The sequence below is a fragment of the Dermacentor silvarum genome, chromosome 3 (genome assembly GCF_013339745.2).
Source record: "Dermacentor silvarum isolate Dsil-2018 chromosome 3, BIME_Dsil_1.4, whole genome shotgun sequence".
Taxonomy (NCBI): domain Eukaryota; kingdom Metazoa; phylum Arthropoda; class Arachnida; order Ixodida; family Ixodidae; genus Dermacentor; species Dermacentor silvarum.
The window spans coordinates 179,006,021-179,023,916 of NC_051156.1; the positions used below are offsets into that span (position 1 = coordinate 179,006,021).

Below are 17,896 nucleotides of genomic sequence, written 5' to 3' on the forward strand. Positions count from 1 at the left end.
CTCGGGTCGCCCCTGTCGCGCAAGTGGCCGAACTGCAGTTTCCAGCCCACCCACGTGAGCTAAAAGAAGGGAGGTGCGAGGAAAAGATGGCGCGCGTTTCGGCCATATCAAATGATCGGCGCACGGTGGTATCGGCGTATACACGGAACGGCGTTCATTACGCGCTGAGTTTGCCGTACGGCTTCTAACTTTGGTAGTGCAAATACCGCGGGAGGCCTTAAGAAGGGGGTCGGGGGGGGGGGGGGGGGGGGAGTGCGCCTATTTATCCCCTCTCGCCGATAGCAGGGTCGGTGTAGCGACGACTATCGGATGGCAGTTTGGGAAGTACGGCCATTACTGGAGGCTCGATCGCCGGGGATCCTATGATGGCCTGCGCACACTGACACGGGCACTCAGCATATATACACGCACGCACGCGTATATATATATATATATATATATATATATATATATATATATATATATATATATATATATCCCGGGGTTTTGCGGCAGCTGTTAAGTAGGAGCGTCTAGGGAAAACGTCCGTGCACAGCCCGAGAGTTGTCGGAGCTTTCTTTAGCCGCCTGAGCGACGGGGACGCCGTCTCTCTCTCTCTCTCTCTCTCTACTTACACATTGTCCCCTCTGATCGCTTTTCTCGTTTTATTAGGTTTTTTTTTTTTTTGTATCTCTACCACTAAATTTTCCGAGAGCAGTGCACTACCCGCTTTCGTGCGTGTGTCCATCGCTTGGATGATGTTGCCCGCTTTTACGAGCTCGTAAAAAAGAGAGGAAAGGGAGAGAGAGTCCCCCTGCCTCGCGTTTACCTCTATTCTCATTTTATTCGCCGTCCAATTTCGTGCAGCGGCGGTTCGCGTATAGTGAAGATGTCCCCCAGGTCCTGCGCGCTATAAAATGGACCAGTTATTGCGGCCCCTTAGTGTTTTCTCTTTTTTTTTTATCACTCTTATTTTGTTGGGTTAGACAAGCGCCTCCTCTAGAAAGGAGGCGTTGGTTAGACATGTACTAAATTCCAAGGGAAGCGGCGCCCTGAACACAACCGCTTTGAGTGAGGTGGGAAAATGGTGCAGGTCGTCTAGGAGAAAAGGCCACGACAGCGACGCCGAGGCGGCCTAACCTATAGGCTCGAAGCATTCCGAACTGCTTTGATTTGTCGTTGGCTGGTTGAGCCCTTTGCGATGTTGTAGGACGTTGCACGGTATTAGGGAGTCATCAGCGAAAATGGAGACCGAAGGAAGGGAGGGAGTATCAGAGTGAGAGGGGAACGCGTCTTTGCGTGTCTTTGCCGCATTAGGAAGATGTGTGGTTGTAACGATGGTAGTGAGCGGGTGGGGAGGCTTTCTTTTCGGGTGGGCTGCTGCTTGGACAGCGCTTCGCGGACTGCGCTAGTTAGTGTGTGTGTGTGCAGGGAATTAGGGGGCTGCCGCGCGGCACTTGGCTCGTAAATGGGTCGTTACCGCGCGGTTCTCTCAGCCGGGCAAAACACGGCATAAAAAGGACCGCGGGCGCGTTACGGCGGTGATCGAAATGGCGCCGCAGTTCTGTCGAGCCGCCGCCGCCGCCGTCGAGGCGATTCTTTGTGATGTGTGTCGCCTGCTGCACCATCGTTTATTTCTTGCTTTGCTTGGTCGACGGCTCGACGGTATAACTGTGAGCCTCTGCTCGTGTTAGTTAAAAGCGGTTGTCTCGCGAAGCTGTCTGTCGTTTGTAAGTGGTGTGTATAGTAGGGCCACTTATATGCGTCCGTAGGTCATGGGTTCAATGTTTTCTCGCCGTTTGTGAACGCGCAGCACCGTGCCGGCCAGTGTAGTTGTGTACTGTGATGTCATCGACTGTCCGACACCGCCGAGTTTTTTTAGAGATAAAACTCCATAATGTGATTTTCATTTAACCGAATAGGCGACAAGAGTGCTTCACCCTGTCTAATCGGTACGTCCTTAATGTCGGTGCTGAGAACAAGTTGCCGGTAGCATGCTCGCGTGCTGCCTATTACGCAGGCCCGTAAGTTCGCCGACGGCACCGGCAGTTATAACTAACGAGATAGCTTGCGAATCAACCGCATCGTTAAACGTTAGCACGGCTGCCGCTGACCGCACGGTCCGCTTAATGTCACTGGGGTTCGCGCGAGGTTCATCTCGACAGTTTTTTTTTTTTTTTTTTTTGCTGCTCTGCGCGATACTTCAGAAAGAAGGGCGTCGACACGCGTCGTGTTTCGCGCGGCGGGTTACACGCGCCACGCAACGTCGCCGAGGCGTTGTACGGTATATAATCGCTCGATGGCAACCGCACGTCGTCCACAGTGCTGGGCATGCCGCGGTGTCATTGCTCTTTCCGAAAGTGGTCGCTTGAAGCGCCGTGCGGACATCGGCTGTTGGCCGTGCTTTATGCACGAGACGTGATCCATGCAGCGAAGCTTCGCCCGTTTCGCCGACCGAGCTCCACGCCGTGCAATTTGCGCGCATACGTGCGCCAGCCAGCTTTAGCAATCGTCGCGGCGCATTGTGTCGCCTCAGCTGCGTTTGCGCAACGTCATGCGCGCGACGTTAACGTGGGACGCTTATCGCCGCCGTCGCCGCTCTTCTCGGAACCGCAGGTGCGAATAAAAATGTTCAGGAATTGCCGGTCCAAGGTCCGCGAGTGCCTTGGCGCGGTCGCATGGTTTGCGTCGTTTCCTCCAGCTGGCTTGCGTGTGGCATGCGGACTCTATGCAAATATATACGGAAGGAAGTTTCATTACTCCGTCGCGTTTTTCTAGTGCCGCTTCTGGGTGCGCTATCATATAAATCCTCACCGATCTAGTGTCGGATATCATTTTTTATGGGTGGTAGATGTGCCAACATAAAACAGCGCTGTAAGCACGAGGACGAAAAGAACACACATACGACAGGACTGCTGCATGATGTCAGCGCCCGTCCTGCCGTATGTGTTGTTCTTGCGCTCGTTCTTATAGTGCTGTTAATATATGAATGCTGCCCAGATGAACCAACTCTCTCAAATTCAAGGCATCGTTGGTAAACTGTATGTGCTGCTGAATTCTGCTGTGAGAAATGTGGCAGGGGTGCTCAAAACAGGGTTCTGCTATCGCGTATCGGGGTTTCGGCCAGAAAAAGCCTCTACATAGCCCGAGCCAGTGCTCTCCCTATAGTGTGCTGTTGTAAATGTAAGGGATTGGCAACGCGTCTTCTTACGTGTTTACTTACGCCTTTATCTTGTTCTATATCTCCAGTATACGGAGTATTAAATAAGTTCCGTTTGGTAAAAGAGGAAGAGATGTGGCGTCTAGAGGCTGAGAAGAGAGGAACGCTCGGTTGGGGGGGCATTTCAGTTTCGTTGAACCGGAGTTGTCTTTGCCTGCGTTAAATTGCGTGGATTGGGCTTTGCTAAATGAGAACATACGTAATAGGAGACCACCTGGTCCCGGGAGCGCGTTAGTCCGGCACTGGATTTAAGTGGGCTGAGAGCGAAAATGCTGATGCCCGTTTTTCATTGTTACCTTCGTTGATAGTTTACGTCGTCCCATGCATGGTTACAGCATAGCCGGACGCTCGCCTGTCGCGATCCGAGCAATGGGGCGACAGATTTGGATTTGTTCGCGCGCACGTAACGTGATGTGGCAGTCGCTGTGCTTACGCGCTGTCCCAGTTTGGTGGTAGACCCAGCTGTCTCATTTCGGTAGAATCTTGAAACTTCAATGCCAAGTTCTATACAGTAGTTCGGATGAAAGAAAAGGAAATGGCGGTAATGCGAGCGCAAACAGATGTGAGAACATAAGGGTACGTGAACTTGTCTAAGCGGGTGTGACCGTTTTTCATGCGTCGGTATTTAGTGTCGGGGCATGTATTTCTCTTGGAGGACATATCGTATTGGCAATAGACTAAAACTAGGACGAGCACGTTATTTGAGAGAGCTCGCTAGAAATGCGCGGCGCCATATCCACGTTGTTCCATCTGTGCCATCTTTGGTTCTGGCTGGCCGCCTTCAGGAATATGGAGCATGTTCGGACGGGTCCCGTAATTGCATTGGTCCCTTGCACAGACACTAAAGCACGCGCACACGCACTCAGAATCGGCAGTTTGGGGGGCTGCCTTCGGTCTAGCCATCCTGTACGACTAAGCTTATGTAAATCCTGTCGCACTTTGGCATATACGAGGGCACGCGGCAACGTCGAAGACGTATGCGGATCGGCTTGGCAGCAGGCGCTGCTGCTCCGACTGGCGTGATGATGCTCGTGCGCGCCGGGCGTGCGCTTGCACGACCACACCGTCCCGGCGCACACCTTCGCGAGAGAGCGCGATTAAGGGGTTTGTGGGGGTGGTTGTACGCGGAAAAGAAGCGCTAGCTATTATAGGCACGCCGCATCAACGGCGCGGTCGTGTGCGTGGGTGCGTGCGGGGGCAGCTGAGGAGAGTGGTGCGCCGCGGACCATGCGGTCACGCACCGCGCCCGCTCGCCGGCGCTTTTAATGGCCCCGCCGAGCAGCGTTGCCGGTTGGGCTGGTAGGGGGGAGGACAGCGTGTCCGCGGGGTGCTAAAGCGGCGAGGAGTGCGGCCGGGGGCAGGGCAGCGTTTGCAAGTCACGCTTGATGGATGAACGGTTCGTTGGGTTTCGCGTGCTCCCTCCCCTCACCGAGCCGACCTCTGGGGGCTGCTGCTGCTTTGGCGGTGGCGCGAGCGATTTCGAAGCGCCTCTGAAAACGGTTATTAGCGGCCGACGCGAAAGGAAAGTGGACATTGCATGCGGGGTGGGGGGGAGGCGTGCGTCCGACGGCTGTACGTGCGTGCCGGAGGGCGGCTGTTTTCGCGGCGTCGGCCCGGCGATTAAGTCTTCCTCCCCCCGTACTCGCCACAGGCGGGCGGCAAGCTGGTGTGTGTTCGTGTGTGTGATGATAACCGCACGCCGAAGCTGCTCCTGCCGCCGCCGTCGAGCGGGCGTGTTGCTGAGGTTGCCCCATTCTGGTCTGCCCCGCGTTATTATACTGAGGATAGTTGCCGAGACGTGCGAACACTCGTGTTTTCTTTTGCTGCCGCCTGCAGGGTGGGCCTTTCTTTTTTCGTTAGTGTTTACTTTGCCCTCACCTCCTGACAGCAGCCAGAAAAGGAGAACGAGAAAGCGTCGGTGAATTAACCGTGTTTGCCTCTGTGGCCGCACTATACGCTTCTCTCTTTCAGACCGGAGTTTGGGCAGAGAGGCGGTTATAACCGGAGCGCGTTACTGCACGCGATGGTTTAGTTTACGACCAGCTGTTGTCGCTATATGAGAGAAGAAAGCAACCTACGTTCCACCGGCAGTCGCTGCCGTTTGGATTGTGTATTGTGATCACGTAGGACTTCCGGCCGCGGTCTAATTCGAAACAAGCTTTAGGTGCGCGCGTGTCTGCAATTGTTGCGTCAGTGCACGAAACGAGCCTTCTATAGTCGGCTTTCGTCGCCCCCTGTAGCAGTGCCCTGGTATTTAGCGAATGGCGACCTAGTAATGGACCACTCCTCAGGCCGTGCCTAACCATAGCGAAATCTCGGGTCTTTAGTCTGAAAAATAAGCAACGCAGTCGATTAACGTGCGCGACGTGAACGCGTGGAGTATAGAAAATCTAAGCACGCTATAATGCTCCACTATCCGCGCCTCTGGAGCTCACCGGCGGGAACGTTGTAACCCAACCTTATCGTCGATCGCGTTTTCCTTAAGCGTCTTTTTATTCGGTCCTCCGAGCGCTGTGCGGCGGTCCAAGGTTATCTTTGCTCACGACGTGGTGCACAAATTACCACAACGGCGCGCTTCGGCGTGTATACGCTACCTTAATCTGCCGACCACGTCGATAGATTTGTGTTATACAGCCTGCCGACGAGGAAGTTGCGTGTATAGATAGAGCCCCCGACAAACTGTTCTTGGTACGTTGCGGGGTAAAGGGAAGCACAGGGTCAGGCCTCGAGCGAAGCCTCCCTAATCACTTTCGGTGAAGAAAAGGGGCAGGCGCAAACATGTAATCTTGCGCCTCCTGCTCGCGCAGCGATGACGGTGCCCAGAGCGAAAGGTTGCGCGTGATGGAGTGGGCGCCGCGGTCTCATTTTACGCGTCGACCGGCGGGCGAAGCCCAAGGACTGGACGTCACCACTGCCGTGTATGCAGTTGTGCCGCCGCAAATTACCGGCGAAGATGCGAGGCCGGACGCGGTCGTTCGTGCCGCACCTCACCGTGTTACGGGGCTGTATAGTGGACCCCGCCACCTTGCCCGCCCCTTTAGATCCAGCGATGAGCGCTGCCCGGCAGGCAGTTCCTTGTTCCGGCTCGCGAAGGTTTCTCGCCGAGGGAAGTTTCTTTGTTATTACGCGCAACCCGACGCGTGTAATCGCCGTCCACCACGCGATGACCCCACTGCGGTGTCGGACCATGTACACGCTGTTTCTTTGCTACGTTCAGGCAACGTCTTGACCCTAAGAGGGACATAACGACGCTTCTCCTGACGTCGGCGCTCTGGGCAGCGGTGCCTCCTAATGCGGTAACCGCATTGTTTGCGCACGTCTGGGTTGCCGTTAAGCGCGAGGAACCGCGGCCGTGTCTCCGGATGCGACCGTCGGCGTGAATGGGCCTTAAGTGGTCTCCGCAATTAGGACGGTCGCACACGCCATGGCCTCCCTTCTCAGCAACGTCATGGCCGTTCACTTGGTGTCAGGATCGTTCGCTTGGGCTGCTACAGGAGGGTCGGTTGGAGACACTTCTTGTGTGGTCACGGTATTGATAGAGTGCGAGGAACGACTGGGACATGCGTCTGTAATTGGTCACATCCACTTGTGTCGAATCGTTTTGTATTACTTCATAGGATAGCGCTGCAGCAGCTCCGCGAATACCGGTTTTACTAAAGTGGAACGACATGGATAAGTTCTCTTAGATTTAATACCTCTGCCCTATCAAATTTCGAAGTTTAACTTTTGGTCTTTATCGACTCGAGGTGAAGGGTACGGTGAAATAAGTGTCATTAGATTTAGTGGCAACCTGGCATTATACTTAGTGGTAACGCTTTGGGTCCTCAGAACACTTTGCCCGACCTCGCGTGGACGTGCAAGTGCAGAAGGTGCCCAGCTGCGTCGTTGTGCGCCATTTTTCGTTCCTCCTAACGACGCCGTGCCTCTATCTGTGTGTGCAGGGCCCCCGCAGGCGCCGAGCCTCGGCCAGGCGGCGGCCAGCCCGGCGTCCAGTGCGGCGACGACGACCACTACACCCGCCGGCGCAGCGGCTGCGGCGGCGGCACCAACCACTGCCGTGACCACTGCCAGCTGCACGCCGACGACCGCCACCACGACCAACGCTGCAGCCGCACCGCCGTGCGTGCCGCCCAGCGCCCGCTCTAGTCCCCCTCTGGCACGGCGAGCACCGCCGTCGCCCGCAGCAGCCGCGTTGCTGCACAATGGGCCTTCGTGGCAGCAGCAGCCGGCCGAAACGCAGCAGCAGCAGCTTCCCCAACAGCAGCTTCCCCAACAGCACCTGCAGCAGCCCGCCACTGTCGCCGCGGCGCCCGTGACGCCCGCCGTGACGAGCGCTCCGTCGCCCGTGGTCAGCACGCCGACCACGACCAGTAATAGTGCCACGTCTTGCGCGCCAGCCTTGGGGCTCAGCTCGAGCAGCACGACCACTGCAACCACCACCACCACCACCTCCAGTAGCAGCAGTGTGAGCGTAAGCGCCGTTAGCAGCGGCATCCAGCAGCGACCCCGATTGGCACCGGGCAGCCCCGCGCCTTGCCGATTGCCGTCGGCCGAGCCGTCGCCACCGCCGGCACCGAGCCTCGTGTCCGAACTGCTGTCGCAGCCGCCCTACCTGCCGCCCGAAGCGCTCAATGGAAACCATTCGTCTTCATCTTCGAGCATCGGTGGCGGTGCCTCGCTAGTGGGGCCGCGCGAGCACCACCTCTTCAGCAACAGCCGGACGCCGACGACGCCCGCCACGACGCCACCCGTTGGCGCCGCAGCGCACGCCGCCACCGCGGCGGCGGCCTCGGTGGGCGGCGGTGCGGCGCCGCCTCCCCTGCGCAACGGCAGCGCGTTCGCCGGCCACGGCTCGTCGCCGTCGCCGCTACTGGCGAGCCACCTGGTCCACAACCCGGGCACGGCCGGCAGCCGCGAGGGCAGCAGCGGTAGCGTGTCCAAGCCCGTGACGCCCGCGGCCGCTGCACCCGCGCCGGGGCCCCTGTTCCCCTTCTCGCTGGTGCAGCCACCACCGCACAGCCGCGGCTCGCCTCACAGCAGCCGCGGTTCGCCGCAGAGTTCGTTCCTGGCCGCGCTGCCCACGCCGCCGCCGGCCACGGCCGCCCGCCCGGGCCTCGCAGTCACGCCTACGCGCGCCCCGACCCCGACGTCCAGCCTGGGAAGCTCGCATTCCAACAGCAGCCTGTCTAGCCTCAGCCAGTTGAGTCAGTCGCTGCAGGGCAAGGAGAGCGGCGGCGGCGGTGGCGGCAGCAGCAGTAGCAGCACCGGAAGTGGTCGAGGGGGATCGCGCAACAACACGCCCTCCTCCCTGGCACCGCCCCTGGGCTCGGCGCAGGACAGGTCGAACCTCCCGCCGGGCATCTACTCTGGTGCCTCTTCCAACAGCCTCACCAGCCTGGTCTTCTCCAAGCCCTGGGCTGGGTGAGCGTTCTTCGGTTTCCCAACAGCTCTCTCCATTTCAAGTTAATTGGTTTAACAGAAACACTTGTACCACGAGCATACTATCTACCATATAAAGCCACAGTCAAAGTCACAAGTTTGCACGTCCTGGTGGCACTTGTGAAGTGTCCACTGACAGCATTCATACTGCAAAGGCAGTGATGCCAGCTATGAGCATCCTGGTAACGTAAAATCGAGATTCATTAGGAGGTAAGTTCTTACATTACATTTGTCTAAGTCTCATATGGTACTTGGCTTTGGATCTGCTATCTTTAATGTTGCATACAGATGTCAAAGATCTGCGGTAGATATTGCAATTCTGCCACATCAGCAAGATTACTTGAAGAGGCGGACACTTCCTGCAAGATAATTTGCAGAATGATGTTGGCAATTAACAAATTTAACTATTTGTACTGAATCACCATGGAGCACATGTTCCAGTTGTGGAATTGACACTGAGCAGCTGAGCAGCAGTGAAGCAATATTCATTTGGCCGAAATCCTGTGCTTCGCACCAGCTTTTAAACACTGCACCTTCAAAATTTGTTGTGAAGTGCATTGATGTTTCAGTTAATAACACTTACTAGGACTCGATTTTCCACAGTGCTCAATGTTAGCGGCAACATCTTTGCATTGCACTCCAGATGTTGAGGATGTAGTTCTCCATGGAGTTTGATTGAGCAGTTCATCCTTGCTCTGTTGCACTAAGGCAGGAGTGAAGCTTAAGAGCATACAGCATAGTCTTTGGTTCTTTGCCCCAATCGCAGGTCCGGGCCCGGCTCCTACCCGGGAGTGTCGGTGAGCAGCAACGGCCCTCCATCGGCACGAATGGGGACGCCACCCGTGGCGGCACACCGGCCTACGCCCCCACTGCCAGTGAGCAGCAGCGGGCCCTCCCCCTCTTCCTCCTCCGCTGCCGCAGCCTCCTCAGCGGCGGCGGCGGCAGCGGCAGCAGCAGGCCTGGGGTTTCCTCCTCACCCAGGAATGTTCGCTCCCCCCATCGCGCCTCCAGGGGCACCCCCACTTGCCTCCACTGCTTTGGGCTTGCCTGCTGGACCCACTGCCTTTGTGCCAGACGCACCTCTGCTGCCAAGTAAGCCAGACTGCCTGTTAAAGGGGCCCTAAAGAGGAATATTTGGTTATGCTATGATAGTAAGTTGCACTTCTTCAGCAGCAAAGCAGCCATTCTCATCCTGAGAGGACACTTGATATGGCATAAGATTCGCAATAAGTAAAGGCTAAACTAAATAACAGTAACTAAATAAGTTACGAGGCCAATAACAAAGGAGGGTAATGCCACTCTGAGGTCCTCCCACCAGCTTCTTGTGATGTTATAGACTTAGTTGACTGATTCTTGGTAAAGAATTCATTGCAATGTAAAGGAACTAAAGACCTAGCAAGCTTTGAGTGGCCCAAATGCGAGAAAACGCTTTGAAGTCCATGACCTCACACTAATGTACTAGCTCTGAGGTTGCAGTACATTTCAAGTTACATTCTTCATTAGCTGCAGAGGTGATAAGAGGTCACGCTGTGGTGGGCGGCCGCTGCCAGCTTTCAGTAGGTTCGCACAGAGAGCTCTTCTGTAAAAAAGAAAGATTATAAAATTACTCTAATTGCATTATTTTTTCTTAAATGGATTTGTAAACTGCTGGAAATCTCCACTAGATCCCCCTTGACAAAAATTCTGCAAGGTCAGAAGCATAGTTATAAACAATTTTGATAGTGGTGCCTTTGTAATGTCGCTCTCTACTGGAGGATCTGAAGGAAAGGAGTAGGGTAAAATGGTGACTGCAGACCCAAAGCCTTGCTAGAGCACCTTTGAAAACCACTCTTCTGGCCTAACTCATGTGGTTTCACCCATAATTGTGTGACCTTTTATGCAACAAGTGTCGACTTGTTTCTTGTGGGGATCTGCCGTTTGTTTGATATGTTTTGACTTGAGTGAGTTGTCATTTCCCAACAACGGTGTCTGCGCCGTAACCATATCAACTTGGTAGGCCAGCATAACAAGGCCTGTTCTAGCATTCTGGCAATGTTCTGACTGTTTCCGTCTGGTTCCTTGCCTTACCCAGACCAAGACCTGTTGCGACGAGAGCTGGACACGCGGTTCTTGGCGTCTCAAGACCGGTCAATAGCGATTCCGCCGCCACCCTACATGCGCACCGAACTTCACCATCACCCTACGCAGCCTGCCCAGCAGCAGCATCACCCTTTGCACCCAGCACACAGCCCATTCCTGCCCCCTGCCCTCGCAGGGTCCCTAGTGCCGCAGCCATCACCTCACCTGGTCAGTGATAGTAGAGATGGCATATTTGTGCCTTTACCAGTCGTAGGCACGCATTCGTTAATTTGTTGAGTTTTTAGTGCAGTTTGTTTCCTCTTGAAACCTTGTTTCAGGTTGTACCTAACTAATGCTTAGCCTTCATTACCCTTCTAAGAAATTGCACCATGCCCTCTAGTAAATACGTGTTGTTGGGCGAGCTTGTTTTATGGCATGGTAGCTGCATACCTGTTAACCATCTTGAATTTTTTTTAACTTTATTAAGTTAACCTCGTTCTGCTGTTTTACTAATTTTGTGTCAAGTTTTACAAAAATTTTGGTGTTAGAAGGTGGGGTACCACAATATTGGAAAAAATACAGACAAAAATGAAATTGTGACCGCCACCCTCTTCATGGCAGCCCAAGAGGCCACATGCCAGACGGCAGAGGGGTAGTTGCTTCGAGCAGCTTTGGTCATACGAGTTCCTAAAACAGACCAAATCGGCAACAGTGATGTCACTGGAACAGCCACTGCGATCTAAACACAGTGTGTTTAGATCCCTTGTCAGTCTATATTGCTCTAACTTTGCTGCTTCTGGTGTTCATTGTCTGAAAGTAAATTATTCTTAATAAGTGCATCTATGTATACCACAAAATGTGTGTGCTCAGCCAAACAGTAAAGAAATGTATTGCTAAATGTATGAAATGTACGCTAAATAACTTCCTTTACAAGCTCGTGTTTTTTTCTCCAAAGAAGGCTCCGGTGTTGCGATAAACCCTGTAATGACAGCGATTGCATCTCAATTGAAGCAGAATTGATAACTCGCATTGTGCTGAGATTCCAGTGCCCATTGTATAATTGAAATGGAAATCATGTAGTGGATAGTGAAGGAAAGCCTTCCAGTGTCATTTCTCTCATAGCACAAATACAGCTTCAGGGATAAATACTATGTGATCATTTGATATTAGTTCCCTACCTTGCTTAGAGCTAGATGAAGTTTTGTTGCTGAGAGCATGTTTCTAACATTCTTACCTTTTTCTTGTTTTCAGTATGACAAGTTCCATCCAAAGCTCGACTCCCCATTTTATTCAAGAAGTGCCGCAGTAAGTTTGCTTACTTCACACACAAATGATTTTAACCTTACCTTACTTTGTGTACAGACTGCTACATCACATTGTCAGCTGGGCATTAAAACTTATAGCAACATTAGTGTGTGTGTATATTTCTGTGTTACCTTGACAGCCTTTACGTTACCTGACTTAAGTTTATGCACGAAAAATTACGTAAAGCCACGCATTTATTTCTTTTTAGAAACAATTGAATGTATACTTGAATGTATACATGGCTGCATTGTGTGCACAGCAACACGTTCTTGAGCCTACTGATGCCATCGACTGTCGCCGATCAAGCTAATTTTTTCTTTTTCTTGCAGCTTTGGAAGGTGTACTGATACATGTGCCATGAGGCCCAACCCTTATTGGCATAAGCTTTGATGACTTTCCCTGTTTTCCTTGGTTGTCAACATGTGCACGATCTCCGTGCTGTCAAAAATTGGTTCACACTTGCGCCGTGAGATGGCCTGGCACTGGCAGCAGACCACAGTTATATCAGTGTCCGCACAGCCTGTTATCTGTACACTGCCCTGTTTGTTCAATGCAAATAGCACTGCGTGACAATGTTATGTTGTACGCCACATTCCTCGCACATTCAGCAAGTCTTGAGGCATGTTGTACAGAACATGTCACAAAATTTGTTGAATGTGCATGGAAGATGGTGTGCAATGTGCCCTTGTATGAACTACAGTGAAGAATAACAATGAAATTCTAAGATGAATTTGATAACAGTACATTGAGAGTATAAAATTCAGCTGGTGAAGTGCAGTGTTAACATCCTTGCTTGCTTTTTTTTTTTTTCTTTTTCTTTTAACAATTTCAGTTGGGGTTGTCCGGTTACACTGGTCTTTCTCCACTTCTCAACCCAAGTATGGCCACGGGAACCCCATTCGTATCACCTGCCCATCTTGCTGCATTTCAGCCAAAAGTAAGAATGCTTGGCTCATCATCCTACACAAAAAGTTCCGTTGACATTTGCATTATCATTGCAGTTGCTCATGCTTTTAGTCTCCGTAATTGAGATTTTAAAATGAAACTGCTGTCACTTGTTCCCAGTTACATGTTGCTATGTATTGGGCATTATTATAGTGCTCCGGCTTTATGAAGAGAGCCGATAAAATCTGTACTTTTCTTTTTGCACTCACACATTCATGCACACATGTACAAGCCTAATGTACAACAACGTTTGCCCAAAGTTAATAATATTTAAGCATTTCATTGTATAGGGCACTTTAGCACAAAGCTTTTTGAATAGATTTTATGGCTTTTACAACATATGAAGTCCATCTGCTTAGAACTCGTGCCTGTAGTGGTCAGGGAACTGTTTCTGTTGAAACGGAACAAAGTATGCTGTGCTGTGCAGTGTTTTCACTGCTGTCTTTGTCGAGCCATTCAAAGTTAAACATGTACTGTTGAGACTGGTTTGGCTTCGGCTTCTTTTGGAGGTCACAATATTGCTCTCAGAATGGTGCATGCATTGCTGCTGCTGTTGCTGCTTTCGCTGCTTTCATAGTAGGATGTGTGTTTGCTTGTGTCCTTGTAAACTCTGTAGCCGTAGAGGTAGTGAGCATTGTTTCCGTTTTGCTTTACGCCTTGCATGTAGGTGTCCTTATGTTGTGAACAAATTTAAGTCTACACGCACACTTTCTTGAACAACAAACTGTTTATCTAGACAGTCATAGAATGCTGATGAAACCCTCCCGTGTTTTGGACAAGCTTAGCTTGTCTTTGCAATTTGCACTTACCCATGCTTTGTAGTGTTCCATGTGAAGTGTGCTATGTCTGCGTGGCATGATGATGGCAGCAGTGCAAGAAAAAAAAAAGAAAAAATTCTGGAGTGTTACGTGCCAAAACCGCAATCTGATTTGAGACTAATCTAGATTAGATTAATCTAGACTTCAGATTAATTTTGACCACGTGAGGTTCTTTAACATGCTCTGTACATGAGCATTTTTGCATTTCGCTTCAACCGCAATGCGGCCACCGCGGCCAAGATCGAACCCGCTACTTATAGCTCAGCAGCACGACGCCATAGCCGCTGGGCTATCGCAGCAGGTAGTATGACATGTCCACAGAACCTAATTCAGGATAAACGTTTAGTGGCATGCCTCTGCTACATGTTGAGGTCCGTGAGCATGACACTACATCCAGTATGAAACATGTCAGGAAAACTTTAGGCATGTGCCACTCTATAGCAGCGGATATCAGTATTGCCTTAGTATTGCATCTACAGCGATGAACATAATAACATCATAGCTAGGCACTGCGATGAAAAGCTTTCTCATCGGAAGCAGAGCACTGTGAGTGTGGATTGCTGAATCACCGGACAAGGCAGTCGCATCTTATGTCCTGCTGATTTGAGCTTTGAGGAGCAACATATAGCCGGCGTTGAAGCTAATTGCTTATTCTGGCAACAACCACTCTTCATTGGCGCCCATTCCCTTTTGCATTGCCGGCAATACTGCAAGCTCTCAATGTAGTAGTGGGCCTATCGGGCCTTTTTCCAGCAATAGACGACATGCTGACGGGCATAGATGATACTCATTTCACACGTTTACCACTGGATTTTACTAGTGTTGGCACAGTTTGACCAGCCAATGCGCAATGTTTATTCTTGCTTACAAGTTGTTTTTTCTTGCTGCCCTTTGCGTATAGCGCGCACACGTTTAATGTTTACAGCTAGCAGAGAAATAATATAGGGGGAGCATGGTTTCAAAGGTGCAAAGAAGAGAGAAAGCAAGCGATGGAAGAGAGTGCACAGTGCGTCATCAGGGCATTAGTTGGCAAGCGCATTGTGAGTTAGGTAACCTATCTGTTAATCATTCTTCCCGGTGTAGGCTATGTACATCCAAGAAGCTGTAGCTGTAATGCTTAAGTAAATCAGCCTCATACTTCAGCTGCTTTAGGGTGCTCTTAATGCAACTTGGTTACAAAGTCAGAAAGGCCTTTTGGCCGATTTGTCAAAGGAAAACAAAGCACGGGAGGTGTTAAAAGGTTTCACTTTTGTCAGCACAGAACAGTGTGTGTGTGCCCTCTGCTTTTGTGTTCCTGCTTTTATGGGGACACGCATGAATTCGGTGTGCTCTGCTGTTTCAGATGAACCCCCTTGTGAAGAACAAGAACATGGTAATTCTAAATCTTCATCCCTCTCTCATCCACTTTACCAGTTGCTGTCATTGCCCCTAGTCAGTCACTTGTTCGGTGAAGTTCCTACAGATACCATACCACCCACTGTTAATCCGCTGATGAAATTTGTAGGAGCATGTACCATCCTTGCTGTTATACTATAGCATGTTATTATATTTGGCATCATTCTGCACTCTTAACTTATCCTGCCATGTACTACTGATAACGGTATTAGTGAAACTGTGCAGAAAGGTGTGCCTTCTCATTGTTTAGTGAGAGATTACTATGGCAATAAGCAGCTATAAAGAAAAAAAGTGGCCATTTCATTTGACACCTAGTAACGCAGTAATAGGATGCTAGCTTAAATAACCCTCTTTCCTTTTACTTTTTTGGCCCCACTAGCCAAATTACATGACTTGGTACAAACATCATTATTCTTATCATCTATCAGCTTCCCAACCACAATGTCTGCCTTGCAGTCAGCAACTGTGAAAATGCACAAATAAGGAATACTTCACCAAACTAGGTATTGACTGGGCAAACCAGTATCGAGGCTACTCTTGACTGGTAAAATCGGGAGCCACAGAGCTTGTCGTCCTGTCTCCAAGTTGCGGTGAGCAATAGGTTTGAAAATGTGGCCCACTGTGCAACGAGTTGACAGGGCGTGAGCCAGTTTGGTCCACATTTTTTCAGTCAAGGCTAGTTTTTCCTGGCCATCAAGGAATGAAAGAGGGGTTCTGATGTTGATGCTGTCCCACTTGGTGCGCAAAGGTTCATCTGACAAAACGCACACAAGTCCCTTAGCATCTTGACCCACTCATTTTGCATATCGCACTATCTTTTTTTTTTTTTTTAGCTGCAACTTTTAGAGAGGTTCCAGTACAATTCTTTTTTTAAAAATAACTTTTGGTAAGCTTACATTGTGATGGGAAATTTTCATGCAGTGGTCAAAGCTCATTACGGTGTATGCTTATCCTATAAGAAATTTTAGTCGATAACTGTTATGGACAGTACAAGCATTGCAGTCTTGTACCATTAATAACAATGCATTATTCAGCATAGTGAGGTGAATTTAATGAAGTGAAGATCTGTCACTGAGTTAACATCAAGCTAATCTTTTGTAATGTTCCCTTAGTATAGTATACAACTTTCGAGTGTACCTCACAGCCATGAAGGCCATTTTATGTAATTAAAAATTCTCTCTCTGATTTCGGTAGTCTGCATACAAAGTTCATAAAGTACCATTCATAACTATTTCTTTTTTGAAGGTTAATTTCTATTTGTGACCACTTTGGTTAACTAGTAGCACATTAATCTAGGTCATTAAAGTAGCAGTTGCCTCTTGTTTCTGCATAAGTATGTTATGATTTGGCACGAACCAAATTGTTGAAAACCTTTCAGTAAACTTTTATCATATAGAAAAAAAAAGATTAAATTTGAAATGATGCCACCTTGGCTTGATTATAGGCCTATAGCATTTACAGGGCTCCCTGTCATGACTGCTAATGGTTTATAAGTAGGGGCAAAGCTTGACCATTCTTTCTTGCCCTTGCAAATGTTCACCTGGAGGAGTACGCTATTCTGGCCGATACTTTGTTGTAAACAGTTATAGAAACCATGTTGCCTTCATTTCGTTGCATCAAGTGAACTGACGAATTGGGAAAATTAGTTCACCATCATAGCTTCGCATTTTTGAAAGACCAGTGGCCAGGTTTGTCGTAATGAGCTTTAGACCAGATTGATTTCAGGTTACAGCATGTCGTCAGTATTTTGGCCACGTAGAGGGAAGGGGATTATTATATCTGTAAGAAGCTTAGAGGTAGATTCACACTATGGATCAAACCTGCCAATCATTCTGCAAACTGAGTGCAGTGTTCTACAGTGGCACTGACTCCTGCTGCCAGCAGAAGTCATTACTAGTCAGGATGGCTCAGTGGCTATGCCGTGTTGTATAGCAAGATGTCATGGCTTGATCATAGCATCCGCATATCAGTGGGGTTAAGTACAAAAACACTTGTGCACTTTGATTTAGGTGCACATTAAAGAAACCCAGGCAATCAAAATGAATCCAGAGCCTTGGGTACGGCGTCTCTCGTAACCCTAGTGCTACTTCGGGACATTATACGCCATGAATCAATAAATGAAGGAAGTAGCGGTCCATATTTACCTTGTTCATTCTGCAATTCAGCACCACTTAGCGATGTTGCATGCGTACTGCAGTATGAATCGCCAGTTCGATCCATTGGGCAAATGTATGTATGTAGTACCTTTATAAGTGTTAACTATGGGAGAAAAGGCAATGATATACTGAACCCTTTATGTGCCATTTTTTTTTTTTTTTTTTAAGTTTGAGTCACTGAATAAAGCAAGATTTCTTTTCCTTCCTTGCTTTTGGTAAATGTGCTTGTTTGTTGCTAACTGCATGTCACCTGTCTGCTGCTCTGTGCTTTTGGTTTGAAGAGCCTGACTTGTCTTTGTATATTGCAACTGATTAGAGTAGATCCCTTTTTCCTTCCATGAAAGCTAGGTTGACATTGTCGAAAGTATTGAAATATCAGGTGTAAGTTAATTTCAGTAGAATAGAGATTCACAAGAGTAAGTGAGTTGTGAGCCTCCACTCCTCTTAATTAAGAGCAAGAGGAATCCACAGCTTCTACTTTTACAGGTGCTTGATGTGCTTGTTCTTTTTTAATTCTGTCAATCATGCAATGCACTATAACATTGAACTTGCATGCAGCTTTCCTGTGAATGCAATGGCGA

The 17,896-nt window shown here is 49.9% G+C and overlaps 1 protein-coding gene across 6 annotated transcripts in view; it reads left to right on the forward strand.

Moving 5' to 3' along the window:
* Window positions 1-17,896, forward strand: part of LOC119445053 (autism susceptibility gene 2 protein homolog) — a 194,628-nt gene that overhangs the window by 162,873 nt on the left and 13,859 nt on the right. For 5 of the 6 annotated variants that reach the window (XM_049663952.1, XM_049663947.1, XM_049663949.1 and 2 more), the window contains 6 exons: window positions 7,141-8,620; window positions 9,405-9,730; window positions 10,710-10,924; window positions 11,948-12,001; window positions 12,834-12,938; window positions 15,107-15,136. In XM_049663952.1, the coding sequence (XP_049519909.1) occupies window positions 7,141-8,620; window positions 9,405-9,730; window positions 10,710-10,924; window positions 11,948-12,001; window positions 12,834-12,938; window positions 15,107-15,136 (2,210 nt within the window). The remainder of the gene's footprint in view (window positions 1-7,140; window positions 8,621-9,404; window positions 9,731-10,709; window positions 10,925-11,947; window positions 12,002-12,833; window positions 12,939-15,106; window positions 15,137-17,896) is intronic. The other variant, XM_049663951.1, reaches the window with a different exon arrangement.